The 16,025-nt window shown below is 40.1% G+C and overlaps 1 protein-coding gene across 1 annotated transcript; it reads right to left on the bottom strand.

Moving 5' to 3' along the window:
• Positions 1–292: 292 nt before the first annotated feature.
• Positions 293–9,057, bottom strand: LOC115791261 (sialic acid synthase-like). Its single transcript, XM_030745435.1, is given in 11 exon segments — positions 293–1,326; positions 3,821–3,876; positions 3,879–4,089; positions 4,682–4,725; positions 4,728–4,835; positions 5,249–5,348; positions 5,999–6,115; positions 6,117–6,158; positions 6,160–6,216; positions 6,304–6,436; positions 8,950–9,057. Coding segments are annotated over 11 exon segments (1,119 nt in total). The 5' UTR covers positions 9,015–9,057; the 3' UTR covers positions 293–1,140.
• Between the last annotated feature and the right edge of the window lie 6,968 nt (positions 9,058–16,025).

Genomic DNA, 16,025 nt, shown 5'->3' with positions numbered 1-16,025 from the left:
GTCGCACAAAATATTTAACTAACAACTAGAAAACTGCCTGAATTAACAATTACAATATCAATCAGTGTGCATAAACTTGACAAACAGTTGCATTTGTTAATTATTTACATATACATGTGCATCTAAATACTTTGTTAATTTTTTGATTAATAGTAGTTATTATAAAATGTTACCGATTGTGTAAATCAAAGTGTGTATAACTGGTGTGAAGCCTGTGGAACCACACATTGTGTTATATTTACATGCTGGGAACATAGGGAGAGATAGATCACTCCAGAATAGAAACAATGTGAACTGTATGTTTTTCAGGCCTTCTTTATTTAACAGATACATTTTACAGAATCCATGACCACAATAATTTCCCCATATGTAAAGCATATAAAAACACCAGATGTGGCAGACTATGTGTATGATTGCTGTGGAATCTACACATATTAGCATTTTCTTACTATTATATGCTGGGAAAATGAAGCAGAGAAAGATCACTCAAAAATAGTGAAGGTGTTTGTACATTGCATGTCTCCGTTTTGACAGATGGGATATACAGTTGCTTCCTCATTTTGGGGGAAAATGTTTGTATAATCAGATATGTTTTCTGTAAACATTTCTTCCTGAACAAACAATGCATGGAAGTTTACAGACAGAGCATCTTAAGCTGATATATGTTCATCCATCTTCTTCCACTTGGCCTTTCAGGGCCACAGGTGGCTAGAGCCTATAGGGCAAGAGGCAGAGTACACCCTGTTGATCACCCTGTGTCACTAGCTGCTATCGTAGCTAGTGACACAGACATTAGCATTAGCAAGTGGTTGTTTGGACCCATGACCTTCTTGTTTTGAGGCAACAGTGCTAGCCACTGCACCACCGTGCTGTGCAGCTGATATATGCTTACATTCTAATTCTGAGGAGCAGGCGTGTTTACATTTATCTTATTTAATTTGTGCAAATCATGGAGAGACATGACAATTCCTTCATCTTCATTTAAGTTCATATTTTCTTGCCTTATTCATGGTTTCTAGCTCTGTTCACACACTAAAATTGTCTGTTCAGTTTCTATCTGTATGCCAACCTCATTCTTATTCATTTTACTAGTCATCTCTATCTTCCTGCCACTCTCTCCCAACAGTTTTGAAAGATTCTTTATTCTATCATGTCTACCAAGATGCTGTCATCTTCCTTCACATCCACTTTGAGCTTCTTGCCCACCAGCTGCTGCATTCTCTCTGGAGGGATGCCCTTTGGCTCACCAACCTTCACTGCAAACATGTCCAGGCTCAGCACCTTACCACTGGAAATGTCCACTTTAGCCACCACTGATTTGCCCAGCTGTGGAGGAAACAAATAAAATAGAAATCACTGATAGATTAATAAAATACATATAAATAGTAGGGATGCGCCGATCCGATATTCAGTATCGGTATCGGTCCGATACTGGCCTAAATTACTGGATCGGATATCGGAAAGAAATAAAAAATGTATTCCGATACATTAAATAACGTTTCGCTCACATTAGCTGCATTACAGGGCTCAGTCATCTTCTTCTTCTTGTGGGTTTGCGGTTGACCAAACCAGCTAGAGCTGCATTACCACCACCTACTGGAATGGAGTGGGGGATCAGGAGTTAGAAAACAACCCCCTCAGATCCTCCGTCGCTGCGACGGATTCCTTTGACACTGAGCGATCATCGCTGACATGTTTTTCCGCCTCCACCGCTCTCTGCCTTGTTTGTATGTTGTGCTCGCGGTGCTGAGAATCAGCTGTTATTTTTTTTCTCTACTTCAGCTCCCGGACATACTGCTAGCAAGTGAAGCTATTAGCACTAGTGACTGTCCGGTACCGGAAGGACCCCTTCGCCGTCAAAATATTTTTGATACTTTAATCCCTGATTTGTGACTAAATATAGACCTGCAGTAGAAACGTATTTAGGAGAATAGCTTCTGATATAAAGCATTACAAGATTGCGCTCACGCAGCCCCTAGTTTTTCACGTGAACACTGATGACGCAACAGCAGCAGTCAGCTGATTTACGTGCAGTCTGTCTGCACAAGCGAAAGAGGCAGAGCCGGTGAGCTCTGATGGAGCAGAAGGAAATGTTTTTCTAGTGTCCAAAAGAAGCCTTTTCGTCCCTGTAACCAGTATCAGTAAGTGAAGAAATCCACCCTGTTTGTTTCACACAGGGAAAAACTGCAGTACGGAAGTTAAAATATGCAGATGAACTGTTAATATGAAAAAAAGTATTCTTATTCCAGTTACTTGGGTAATCAATATAAACAGAATACACAATTGCTAAAATAATCGATAGTTGCAGCCCTAATGATATTTGCAACATGCTTCTCACACAGAAGCAACAGGATTCATGTGATAGTTATTGTTGTAAGTAAGTAAAGTGTATTTATATAGTGTTTTTCACAGACAGAAAAGCACTGTACAATAATTAAAACACAATATCACAGCCCCACCCCCCACCCCCAGAAAACACTATGTTAAAAACATAACATTACCATATTAAAAGAAAAATAATAAAAATAAAGTCCGAAACCAGAAAGCCTGGTTAAACAGAAAGGTTTTAAACTATTTTTTAAATGACGCCACAGAGTCAGCTAAATGGAGCTGGAGTGGTAAACAGTTCCAGAGCTTGGTGCCACTGCCTAAAAAGCTCTGCCCGCCCTGGTCCTTAGTCTTGTATGGGGACAACTAAAGACTTTGATTTTGTGGTGGAGAGACTGTTGACTTCTTTTTTTTTATATATATGTATATTTTTAAATGCCCTTGATCAATTTTAATATCGGATTTATATCGGTATTGGCCGATATCCAAATGTAAAATATCGGTATTGGTATCAGACATAAAAAAGTGGTATTTTAAATTTATATGGGAACAACTTTATATGACCAATCTCACAACAAGATTTTGTCAGTTATTGCCAAATCCCATCTATAGAAAAGTTTACTCTTTGTTTTTTCTAATAAAATTGGCATACTAATAATACTTATGGTAATTTTAACCCACTGTAGGACAGCATGGTTCTATAATGGTTAGCACTGTTGTAGTAATAAGATATTTGGTTTTAACACCATCATGACCTGTTTGGTGTGTGTGTAAGTTCCCCCTGTGAATTTTCTTCCAAAGTCCAATGACATGCGTTTTAGGTTAATTGTTCATTTTAAACTGGGCGTGGATGTGACAGTGTGTCATTGTCTGCCTGTCTGTCTGTGTTAATTGTGATGCACTGGGGACCCATCCCGACTCTATCCTAACAGAGAAATGTTTTTAAAAAATTCCAATCCAAAGAACTTGTGTTAAGAGAAGTACAGACATTGTGGTTGTATCAAAGGGATCCCAATAATTTCGTATTGCACTTTAATGAAGTTGGCAGACTTGCAAGAAACAGAAAAAGATCAGGCTACCAAAGATGATGAAATCTTGACTTCCAGTCTCTTATCTTAACTTTTTTTTCCAAAAATACTGCATTTTCTGTGAGGAATATAATTTCTGTCTTGGCTATGTACTTCAAATTCAAGGTTATCAATTTAGAATTCAGGCTTTGTATAAAAAAAAAAAAGAAAGAAAAAAAAGCCCTCCTCCCAGGTCCAGACAATGGGTTATAGCTGTATCACACTATAATAAGCTCTACATGAAAAAAAAGAGCTCTGCCACTTTTTCACATCATATACTCATGATTGGTAAACTATGATTCTTATGTAAAATCTATGGCTCAATTAAATTAGAAGAATAAAGATCAACAAAAGTAAGAATGATTGGTTGGCTAATGATATAAAATGTGATAATATTACTGAATTTCATCCTAAATAAATCAAACTGACCTTATCATGCAGGTCTTCTCACATGGTAACATTTGCTTGAGAGGTGATCCATTGCTGTCTCCACCAGTCGGATTGCTCGGACCAGCTCTGCCAGCTCGGCGGGCTCCAGGGATGCCTCGTGGTCATTTCCCTTCCAGGTCTTATCCAGGGTCACATGGCGTTCAATAACCTTTGCTCCCATTGCCACAGCAGCCACACTGATGTAGATCCCCTTCTCATGTCCAGAATATCCAATTGGAACATCTGGGAATTCCTCCTGGTATTTCTTCAACAAACAAAAAACAAACAAAGAGTAAGAAATGATTGCACTATTGTTTGTTGCATGTAATTCCTGTTTGTGTAAGCATAACTGTCATATCATACAGTCTGCCCCTCCAGTACATTCTATTTCATTTGATTCCCGCCTCCTTTGGGACTGTCCACCATGTTCCAGAAAGGAATGTTCTTTAAGGTTTATACAGTTTAAATCCTTCGCAACAAGTGGTGTGATTACCCGTATGGATACAACACTGGTCACTAATTGGACAGCTGGAAACTACTGCCAATGCTCCATAGACACATGAGCTGCTTGTTTTGAAGGATTTTCTTTTTCAGCAAACCAAGGTACATTTACTTTTTTGGAAGACCATTAATGTTCTTAATGGACCATTTAAATATGGCATGTATAATGTGGCATTAATTTAGGCCCTTTCAGAAGGCACACCTTAGAAGACATGCTGAGTCAATTGACCTTATAACAGGCTAAGCTAGCAGAGTGAAGAAAACATATTACAATAAAAGCATATAATGACACACTGATTATTTTACTTGTTTTAACCGGAACAGTCAGTAAATCGGAAATTACTGACTCAGCTTACCCTGATTACACTGAGGTTGACATCCTTAGGGTCCAGAGGGTAGCGCTAGTGCACTGCAGGAAAGTGAAGTTCTGGTTGTGCTTCTTTACTGTCTTGTAGACACAACGTATTGGTTTCCATGGACTGCATCCCAGTGGATATCCCATGGGTCGCCCTGACATTGACAAATGTTATGTGTATACCAATAACTGTACAGATGGTTATGGATCTAAGGTATGTAGTTAAATACATAACTATAAAATTAACATATTATAACAGAGTAGACAAAAAACTGAAGTTTTGGAAGAGAAGAAAAGAGAAGAGGGTGGTATTCTTACAAAAACTCAATGCAGCAGTATTTGTAATTTATTTACACATAATGTTGTTTTGCTGTGCTGTTCACTATTTCAACTTTTAAATAAAGTCTCTATCAGCAATAAAGTGAGGGTTTTTTTTTTTTGCCAGGACCACACCCATAAGGTGAGGTCAGCTATAAAGTGCACTGCACAAACGCTGCAACAATGTTTCTTGTTTCCTATGTCAGTTCAGGTAAGAGTGATTTGAAGTTAATCACAAAAAGGCTTGTACCTTTTTTGGCAGTTTTCTCCAGATATGGGAAGTTGTTTGCATCACACGAGGCAACTTTGAAGAAGGGCACATCCAACTCATGAAGGAACTCCACAGCCATCTATGAATATCAGATGCATATACACACTGAATTATTCAGACCCATAACAAAAGAAAGCCCGGATAAAGTATAGCCTATTATTACAGTGTTGGGCTAACACATACTGGCAGAATAGCTTCACTGTGCCTTTGCACTGACTTTCCAAAATCTCTAGAGTGCTAGTGGAGGGACTGAACATTATTTTCAAAAAGATATTGCCTTTGGCCAATATCTCTCATAGGTGTTCAAATAGCTTACAACTGTGTAGGCCAGAGCATATGAGACATCATTTTCATCAAGTTTTTGAGTGATTTCCTTGTGTTCTATGGATTGGGGCATCGTTATCTTGGAAGTGACCACTACAAAAGGACAGAAATGTTTCTACACAGGATAAAGGTAATTACCCCCCCCCCCCCAAAAAAACAAAAAAAAAACAAACAAACAACAACAACAAGCAAACAAAGTAATAGAACCACATGATCCCCTGATGCAGTGGCTCCTGGAGTTGTGTGTATGACTTCTTGTATTGAAAGTTTAAGGAATATGGCAATGCATCAATACACATACACTGTTATGTATCATACTGTCCCTGTGGATTAAGCATAATTAAAGTGACATTTACTGGACATTCATTCAGTTCCCTGGATTAATTTTTAATTTTTTCTGTGTACCTCATCCATGCCAGAGGCTGTGAGAAAGATGCCAATGTCTTCTGCATACTTTTTCAATTCCCTGTACTGATCATGGCTGAACTCCAAATGACGCTTGTGGTCACCGTATGTTTTTCCCCCAGGAGTGCTTGGAATTGTAAGGGCGCTCCAAGGCTCGCTTTGCTGAATTTGTGTTCTAATTCACTTTTTTGGAATTTGGCACAATCAGCACCACATTCCTGATGAGAGAAGAGATGAAAGTGGTATTTTTACAAAGATAGTTTTTAACAGCACTTTATAGCCAAAGTTTCACATACTTAATTTACCTTTGCCATCTTGATCATTTTCTTAGCAATCTCAATGTCTCCCTGGTGGTTTTGTCCAATTTCAGCAATGATAAAGCATGGATCGGAGCCACCGATCATTCTGCCGGGACATAGTTCAAACTGAAGAGGCATGCTGGTGATGGAGAAAGTGAACAGATGATTACAATTCTGAGTGGAGTCTTGTAAATTCAAAGGCCAAATTTGCAAATGACCAAAGTGTCCCGAACTGGCATAGGAGAGAAAGTAGTCCTGCGACACGTTATACTTTATACCCCTGAGTGGTACCACCTCCACAGACCACAGATACATATTATTCAGGTGTCAGGTATACACACACACATGCTATCTTTCTCTCTTTATGAGGACATGTAGGCAATAATTAACATTTAGTCATCCCAATCTTAACCTAAATCTGATTGTATTGTATTCTTAACACCAAGTCTGAAAAAAAAGTCTTTAAAAAAAAAAAAAAAAAAAAAAAAAAAAAAAAAAAAGAAAGAGCCTGGAGTGGTGGCCTAGGGGAGAAGAAGATGGTTTCATCATTGAGATGGACCCTGGTTCAAATCCTCGGGCTGGCATCACTGTGGGTCCCCTGAGCAAGCCCACCCCCCAGGTTGCTCCCCGGGCGCCCTTTGGCTGCCCCTGCTCCATGCTGTGCTGTGTGTACTACATACTCCATGTGTGTGATGGGTTAAATGCAGAGAATGAATTTCACTGCATGTAAATGTATGTGACAAATAAAGCTCTTTCTTTCTTCTGAATACTCAAACAGCCCTTGAAGTTTAATGAAAATGTTAAAGTTTTCATTTTATGTCATAAACCACTTTACCAGTACAATGAATTAGATTTTGGTTAATTTTCTATATTTATCAGTGTTTTTTTTAAAGTTGAACAAACATCAAATTTATTATAATTATTTTAGTGCTGCTGAGTGGTTGCTCTTGATATTTGCCGATATAAAAATGTATGTGATTATACATAAATTAATACTAAAGATATTATTAAGAGCTGTTAGCTTGGTCATAATCAGGGGCGGGCTGGGGTTGAAATTCAGCCCGGGAGCTTGCTTTGGAGAGGCCTTCTATACGATCGCACCCCCCCCCCCCCCCCCCCCCCCTCAAGTCCCCGCCCCAGTCTGGTGTCTTCAGACCTGTCAAATCTTCTATTTAAAAATACGGGAAATTTTACGCTGCTGAAATATAAGTTGCTGTGACGTCATCGCCTAATTTGCATAATTGTTCATATACTGTAGTTGCAGTCGAGGCTGAGGGAGAGAGGAAAAACATCTTTGGAGAGACAAAAAGTAAAGAAAAAAAACACCCTAAATATGTTTAGAACTACAAATGAACTTTAATAACTTTAATGCTTTGCCTAGACCCTCATTACATAGATCAATTTTTGTCCCGTATGGTTTAATGTTAGAATATCAGATTTAACGAAAACACTGTAGGGTGCGACTGTTAGTTACGTTCAACCCTCCTCCTTTATCTGGGCCACTGTTGCCAACTTGTGTAAGCACTCGCTGTAGCCTCTCTCAAAGGCCGAAGCGAGGACCGGGGATGGGAGCGGAAGAAAGCGGGTGGGCAGGCTCGGTGTTTAAGTGAGGTTCGGGGGTTAGGGGGTGGAGACAAAGTGAGGTCTGGGCGATGCCAAAGCGTACGGAGACGCAGTTAGAAGGCTTTATGTACACAAAACACGGCACCGAGGTGCATTTGTTTTTACGGGGATGTTCAGGCTGTCGGCACTAACCTTCCGAGAACTGCCACCCCAGGCTACTGCAGGTGGCAGTTCTCGCGAGGCTACTGACAATTCAGTTTGGAGCGGCAGAGGAATACTTTTTAAAAATATATAAAATATTAAAATACGGGAAATTTACGGGTAAATAATAATACGGGAAGACGGCAGGACAGAGGGGTAAAATACGGGAGTTTTCCGGCCAAAACGAGAGACTTGACAGGTAGGTATGAGTGTCTCGCCGTCACCTCTGATGTGCTGGCTGGGCTCTCAGTGAAGAGCCAGCTCCTGTCATTCACTTCAAAGAGCCAGCTCCGACCGATCTTTACTGTCTGCACTTGTGGCTGCTGTGCTTAACTGGGTAAAAAAGAAAAAAAAAAAAAAACTGATCACCGGCCGGTTTGGCCTGAGAAACGACCGGCCGTTCGGGAAACGTCCCAAAACCTCCCGATGGCCACCCCGACCCGGGTCATTATTAAACAAACATTGCAAACAAATGTTGCAGCGCTGTCACACTGGATGGCTTGATTATGTCAATCTAAGATCTGTTATATCTTAGTGTTTACGACCCATCTAGGGGCCCGGAGCACGCAACATGAATAAGAAAACACATTTGCCCCCAAGACCCCAAGCAGCCCCACACAACAATTGTCTTGTAAAAATGCCAGCAATGACTTATTTGTTCACACGACACGAAACACACAGTGATTCACATCAGGGTGAGTCAAGGCAAAAACAATAAACAAAACAGGAACTAAAATCTACCGTAATCCGGCGTCTGACCTAAATAAAAAAAAAACAAAAAAAAAAAAAACACAGTCTTACCTCCCTACCTATAACCAACGCAGGAGGAAACTGAGTAACCAACTGGTGGCTCGCCCCTACCCACTCTGGAACAGAGCACTCGCTTACAATGGTGGCTGGTTGGAAGCTTGGGGCACAAATGATGTTCCTCTTTCTGCTCCTAGATAGGGCATGACCCTCAACCGCAGCCAAGTCTGCAGGAACCAATCGCAAACCAAGGCACCTGCACAGACCATTTGCATACCACAACACACACACCCTTGCACACATAAAACTTAGTCATGTGAATAAAATGTTCTCTATATCTTTCTGGAATTTCAGAGTCACAAGCAGACACACACACACACACACACACACACACAAAGGTTTGGACCAGGGTTATAATAGTTTTGGATTTTACATTATAGTTTAGTTTTAATTAGTTTTTACTTTTTTTCTCTAATTCAGTTAGTTTTAATTAGTTTTCAGAGTGGTTTTGCTCGTTTTGATTAGTTTTTATTTTTGGTTTTATGCTTAGTTTTAGTTAGTTTCAGTATTAGTTTTAGTATTTTCATACTTAATCAGGTACGCTTTAAAGATACCCTTTAAAGAAATAAATTCAGCAACCAACTGTTCACAGACAGCAGAACTACATGCTAAATGTGTGTTAATATTAAGGACACACATGAACATCAACAGGGAGAAACTGCAAACAATATGAACTCCAAAACTCGATAAATTCTACAATAAACTCCCAATAAAGTTCAGCCTCAGTGCAGCAGATTAATAACAGCTACATGGGTGTTTGACAAAAACAAACTCCTTGAAGGAGTCAAAGCTCAAATCCAGCTGCATCCTGATGTTCTCACCACCTGATGCTGCGTCTGTTTTGGAGCTAGCTTGGTTAGATGCTCGCTGATTAGACTTGCAGGGTCTTTGCGGCCTATGTAGCCTACGGAAGTGTCCGACCTCATGTCCGCATTATGCATGTATAGCTGGATTGCGTGTGTTAATTACCTTGTGGTTGTGTGCTGGGTTTTTTTTTTGGTCCTTGCTCTTTGTGCTCAGTTTTTAGGGTGCAAACATATTTGTCCCGTTTTTTTCACTTTCTTCATTTCTTCACGTCCATTCCCATAGTTTCAGCAGCTCCCTCAGGAATTTGCTGACATTTGTGAGTCCTTATATTGATGCTTTGATTATTAGTCCTGATTATTATCTGACTGATAAAGTAGCCGGAAACGCACAAGGACTAAACACAACGTTGTGGCTGCGTTGACCCGACGAGTAGTCACGTTTCTCTGGAGGTGGAGGCCAGGTTGCCTTGTAGGATGAGAGCGGTTTCCGTAGCTGCCTTGTGTGCGCTTCTCAGGTCTACTTTGATGTTGGTGTTTTTTTTCCTGACTAGGAAGTGTTCCGTACATTTTTCATCATCCACAACAAGACACTCGCTGCTATCTGTGCTATCATAGTAAAAAAAAACAAAAAAAAAAAACAGTCCACATGGGACTCTCTGAGGAGCAGCGCGGTGTGCGCACGCACGCACATGCGCACCCATTTGCCCGACGGCGTTCCGAGCTTAAACTCGGAGAGAGGAAAAAAATGATTTCATATCAATCCACAAGACTTTTGAAAAAATAACAATAACTATAATTTCAGTTAGTTTTAGTTAGTTTTGTAAACTCACAATTCAGTTTTACTTAGTTGTCGTTTCTTCCTTTTAATTTTAGTTTTTATTTATTTCGTTAACGACAATGTTTTTTCAATTTCAGTTTTCGTTATTTCGTTCCGTTTTCGTTAACTATAATAACCCTGGTTTGGACAGTTTTACCAGTTGAACCAGTTTCCCATTAAATGTTGCAACACTGTCATTTAGGATGGTTTTCTACCAGATTCTAGTTTATAGTAAGAAGCCACTTCTCTTTGTAACACTTTTTCTCTTATTTTTCACATTAAGTAATTCACGACCTCTACATTTGAAAATGACATCACATGCACTTAATGATGATTAATGACAGACTGGTCTCTGTGATTTTTAGATTTAGCGGTAACACTTTCCTTTAAGGCCCGCACTTATGGCGTAAACTATCCTGTAAGTAAATTTTAGTTATGTGGAATTACGCTGTAATTATTTTTAATTAGCTGGCCCTCAACCGCAGCCAAGTCTGCAGGCACCAATCGCAACCAAGGCACCTGCACAATTTGCATACCACAACACACACACACCCTTGCACACATAACACTTACTCATGGGAATAAAAATGTTCTCTATATCTTTCTGGAATTTCAAGAGTCACAAGCAGACACACACACACACACACACACACACACACACACACACACACACACACACACACACACACCCACACACACACACACACACAAAAGTTTTGACAGTTTTACCAGTTGAACCAGTTTCCCATTAAATGTTGCAACACTGGACCAGGAATTGAGTAGGTGCGCCGCACAACACATCCTAGCTGAGTCATCCGGCAAAGGATGCCAACAGTATTTACACGGTGCATGGAGGCCCGCACCCTCTCCCACTGAACTCCAACTCAAAAGTTTGGACAGTTTTACCACTTGAACCAGTTTCCATTAAATGTTGCAACACTGTCATTTAGGATGGTTTTTCTACCAGATCTAGTTTATAGTAAGAAGCCACTTCTCTTTGTAACACTTTTTCTCTTATTTTTCACATGAAGTAATTCACGACCTCTACATTTGAAAATGACATCACATGCACTTAATGATGTTTAATGACAGATTGGTCTCTGTGATTTTTAGATTTACCGGTAACACTTTCTTTGAAGGCCCGCACTTAGGGCGTAACTATCCTGTAAGTAAATTTTAGTTATGTGGAATTACGCCGTAATTATTTTTAATTAGCTGGCTTGGCTTTTTACCGTTGGAGAAAAGACGTTAAAGATGTACTATTGTGATGAGAGCACCACTCCTACTCCAACAGTCACCACAAAGAAAAGGCAACATACAGATATCTCACTCTGATAATTTCTCAGAACACTACTTAAAACTGATTTACAATGAATTAAACCTATTTATTAATTAACAATGAACTGATTTCTTAACTTAATAATGTCTTTACATTAAAGACATCACATACGCCATAATTATTTTTACTATCGCTGTGCTGTCCTCACAACATGTGAGCCAGTATGCTGCTAGACAGCCAGCGAACAAAATGAAGATAGCTCCACACAAGGCTTGCTTTTCTTGTATCTAATGGAGGTTCTCTTTTAATATCTTTCTTTTTTCTTTGTAACTAAAAATACAGAAATAAGAAGAACAATGAATTACAAACTGTTACAAATATATCCTGTGCTACATTCGGAAACACTTCGGAAACTAAAAACACACATATATAAATTATATTTTATAATTATTTCGGTATATAAACTTTAATTGATGTGCTAGAACATTCACGAATACTCACAAAGGCAAAGGTTTCCCAAGGAACAAGCATAAAGAGCACATTAACACGAAGTCAGAGTTGCTGTTTCTCAGCCAAGAAAGCTGGCTTGACTTGGAGAAATGACGTTAAAGATGTACTATTGTAATGTGAGCACCACTCCTACACTCCTAGTTCAACTTAGCAATCTCAATGTCTCCCTGGTGGTTTTGTCCAATTTCAGCAATGATAAGCATAGGTTCAAACTGAAGAGGCATGCTGGTGATGGAGAAAGTGAACAGATGATTACAATTCTGAGTGGAGTCTTGTAAATTCAAAGGCCAAATATTGCAAATGACCAAAGTGTCCGAACTGGCATAGGAGAGAAAGTAGTCCTGCGACACGTTATACTTTATACCCCTGAGTGGTACCACCTCCACAGACCACAGATACATATTATTCAGGTGTCAGGTATACACACACATGCTATCTTTCTCTCTTTATGAGGACATGTAGGCAATAATTAACATTTAGTCATCCCAATCTTAACCTAAATCTGATTGTATTGTATTCTTAACACCAAGTGTGAATACTCAAACAGCCCTTGAAGTTGAATGAAAATGTTAAAATTTTCATTTTATGTCATAAACCACTTTACCAGTACAATGAATTAGATTTTGGTTAATTTTCCATATTTATCAGTGTTTTTTTAAAGTTGAACAAACATCAAATTTATTATAATTATTTTAGTGCTGCTGAGTGGTTGCTCTTGATATTTGCCGATATAAAAACGTATGTGATTATACATAAATACTAAAGATATTATTAAGAGCTGTTAGCTTGGTCATAATTAAACAAACATTGCAAACAAATGTTGCAGCGCTGTCACACTGGATGGCTTTGATTATGTCAATCTAAGATCTGTTATATCTTAGTGTTACGACCCATCTAGGGGCCCGGAGCACGCAACATGAATAAGAAAACACCATTTGCCCCCAAGACCCAAGCAGCCACACAACAATTGTCTTGTAAAAATACCAGCAATGACTAATTTGTTCACACAGACACAAAACACACAGAGTGATTCACATCAGGGTGAGGCAAGGCAAAAACAATAAACAAAACAGGAACTAAAATCTACCATAATCCGGCGTCTGACCTAAATCAAAAGAAACAACAACAACAAAAAAAAAACACAGTCTTACCTCCCTACCTATAACCAACACAGGAGGAAACTGAGTAACCAAACTGGTGGCTCACCCCTACCCACTCTGGAACAGAACACTCGCTTACAATGGTGGCTGGTTGGAAGCTTGGGGCACAAATGATGTTCCTCTTTCTGCTCCTAGATAGGGCATGACCCTCAACCGCAGCCAAGTCTGCAGGCACCAATCACAACCAAGGCACCTGCACAGACAATTTGCATACCACAACACACACACCCCTGCACACATAACACTTAGTCATGGGAATAAAATGTTCTCTATATCTTTCTGGATTTTCAAGAGTCACAAGCAGACACACACATATACACACACACACACAAAAGTTTTGACAGATTTACCAGTTGAACCAGTTTCCTATTAAATGTTGCAACACTGTCATTTAGGATCGTTTTTTATGGAGTTAATTTCCTGCCAAAAGGTTGCACACAAATAAAACCTGTTTTACGCAAAGAAAACATGCTGCACACAAATAAAACCTGTTTTACAAACTGTCCTCGGACATCGCACACACAAAACATATTTTACAAACTGTCCTTGAACATAAAATGATCTCTCCTCGAATACAAAACAGCTTTTCTGCGAGTACGAAACAGTTTCTCTACGAGTACGAAACAGTTTCTCTGCGAGTACGAAACATTACTTTTAAACCAAGTATAGTTACCAAAAAAGTTTTTAAAAAAGTTGTGAATCATATGCAAACTGAATATATATATTTTTTTCTATTTGGAAACCTGTTATATACAGAATTAAAGCCGCAAGCGGCGTTAAAGGCCCTCGCCGCCTGCGCGCCCGCCAAACCCCGCGCAAGCCGCCTGCAAGCCTCCGCGAACCCCCAGCAAGCCACATACAAGCTCCGCAAACCCCCAGACAGCCGCCTGCGAGCACCGCAAACCCCCAGCGAGCCACATGCAAGTCTCACAAACCCCCAACGAGCCCTTTCTTTTGCCGAATGTAAAACCCGAGTTACAGCTGTTATTGCACACCTTTCCAGTAGGTGGCGCTGCAACTGGCATTGTATAATGTCGTGCATGTGTTCAGGAGTGGATCCTTATCACACTTATGAAGTTTGGTGCAGATTGGACAATGACTGTTTGAATTAGAGCATCTTCCTGTTCCACTAGGGGCCCCATCGCTGCATTCAATAATGTCACCTGGATGTCTTCAGGGGTGGGCCCTTATCACACTTGTGAAGTTTGAGGGCAATCAGACAAAGTGTATGAGAATGAGAGGCAATCGAAATGTCATGGCGAAGGATCGAAGCTCGCCATGGCACCAGGGCCACGCCCCTCTGCAGTGTAACATCATCATGGGCTTCACTGGAAATGTTTGTGGTCAATATACAGCTCAAAATACCGGAATAAAGTGTGTCATGCAGAAAGTTAGGTTTTCCATTGAAAACCAATGGGGAATTAGGGGCGTGGTTACGGGGTCGGGGTGCAAAATGAGGCATGGGTCTGATTGACTTTTTTGATCAGGGTCATATACAGAATGTGTAAACTAAATTTCACAATTCTAGGAGTAACTAAAATTTTGGAACTGCATGTAAATTTTAGTTTGATTATGTAGGGGGTGCTATAGCAGGAATTGCCATTGTTTCTCCATTTATGGATTCACGGCAGGTCTGTACATAAGTTATTAAAGTTTGGGACGAATCGGGCAAGCCATGCACGCGTGATGACAGAAAAGGTGAGGGTAAAAAAGGCCAAAAAGAAGGCCAAGTTCAGTGCCCCCTTGTGAGAACACCGTTTAATATTCTACAAAACCATGAATAACTTTTTAATGTCCTACTTGTGTAGATTATGCTGAACAATTTTGGTGACTGTAGGTATAATGCCCTAGGAGGACATGTTTAAAATACGAGGCGTGGAAAATCGCTGACTTGGAAAAGGTCAAAGATCAGGCCAAGATGGCTGACTTCCTGTTCGTTGAGTGGGGGTGCTCCAAGAGGATTTTTTGCTTGTCTGGACATGATCTGTGTGTGACACGAATTTCGTGGTTCTACGTCAAAGTTGATTTTGGCCTCTCCCATAGGAAGCCGAAAAATTGACTTTTCCGGGGGGGCGCCGTGGAGCCTCCTTTTAGAGTTTGCTCTTGGCGACATTAAAAAAATTAATTTTTCACCAGACCTGGCATCTGTACCCAAAATGGTGAGTTTTCGTATATGTTCAGGGGGTCAAATTTGAGGTCAAACTGGCAGAAAGAAAAAGAAAGAAGAACCGGAACAATAATGACTAACACTAACAAATCCAATATTCCGCTTTTCCTGTCACCCTCATATATACCTTTTCGGAAACGTCTCGACATGACGCACGTCCTCATGAGGTCCGGGGTCACTTGCGACCGCGTCCCATGCGACCGCCCCCATTTTTGCACCGCCCCCCCCTTACAATCACTATAGGCTCCTCGCCAACCCTTCGGTTGGCTCGGGCCTAATTAAAAAAAACATTTTCTGTCCCTTATCTCCTCTTTAGGAAATGCTAGCACAAAGCATACTGCAGAGGCTTCATACACGTATTCAGGATGTTGTGAATCAGCAGCCACTCAACCTGGATTACCTTGAGTTTGTGTGCTCC

The sequence above is a fragment of the Archocentrus centrarchus genome, chromosome 13, assembly GCF_007364275.1.
Source record: "Archocentrus centrarchus isolate MPI-CPG fArcCen1 chromosome 13, fArcCen1, whole genome shotgun sequence".
Classification (NCBI taxonomy): Eukaryota; Metazoa; Chordata; class Actinopteri; order Cichliformes; family Cichlidae; genus Archocentrus; species Archocentrus centrarchus.
The sequence above is the reverse complement of the archived record's forward strand: the minus strand, read 5'-3'. Positions and strand labels throughout refer to the sequence as shown.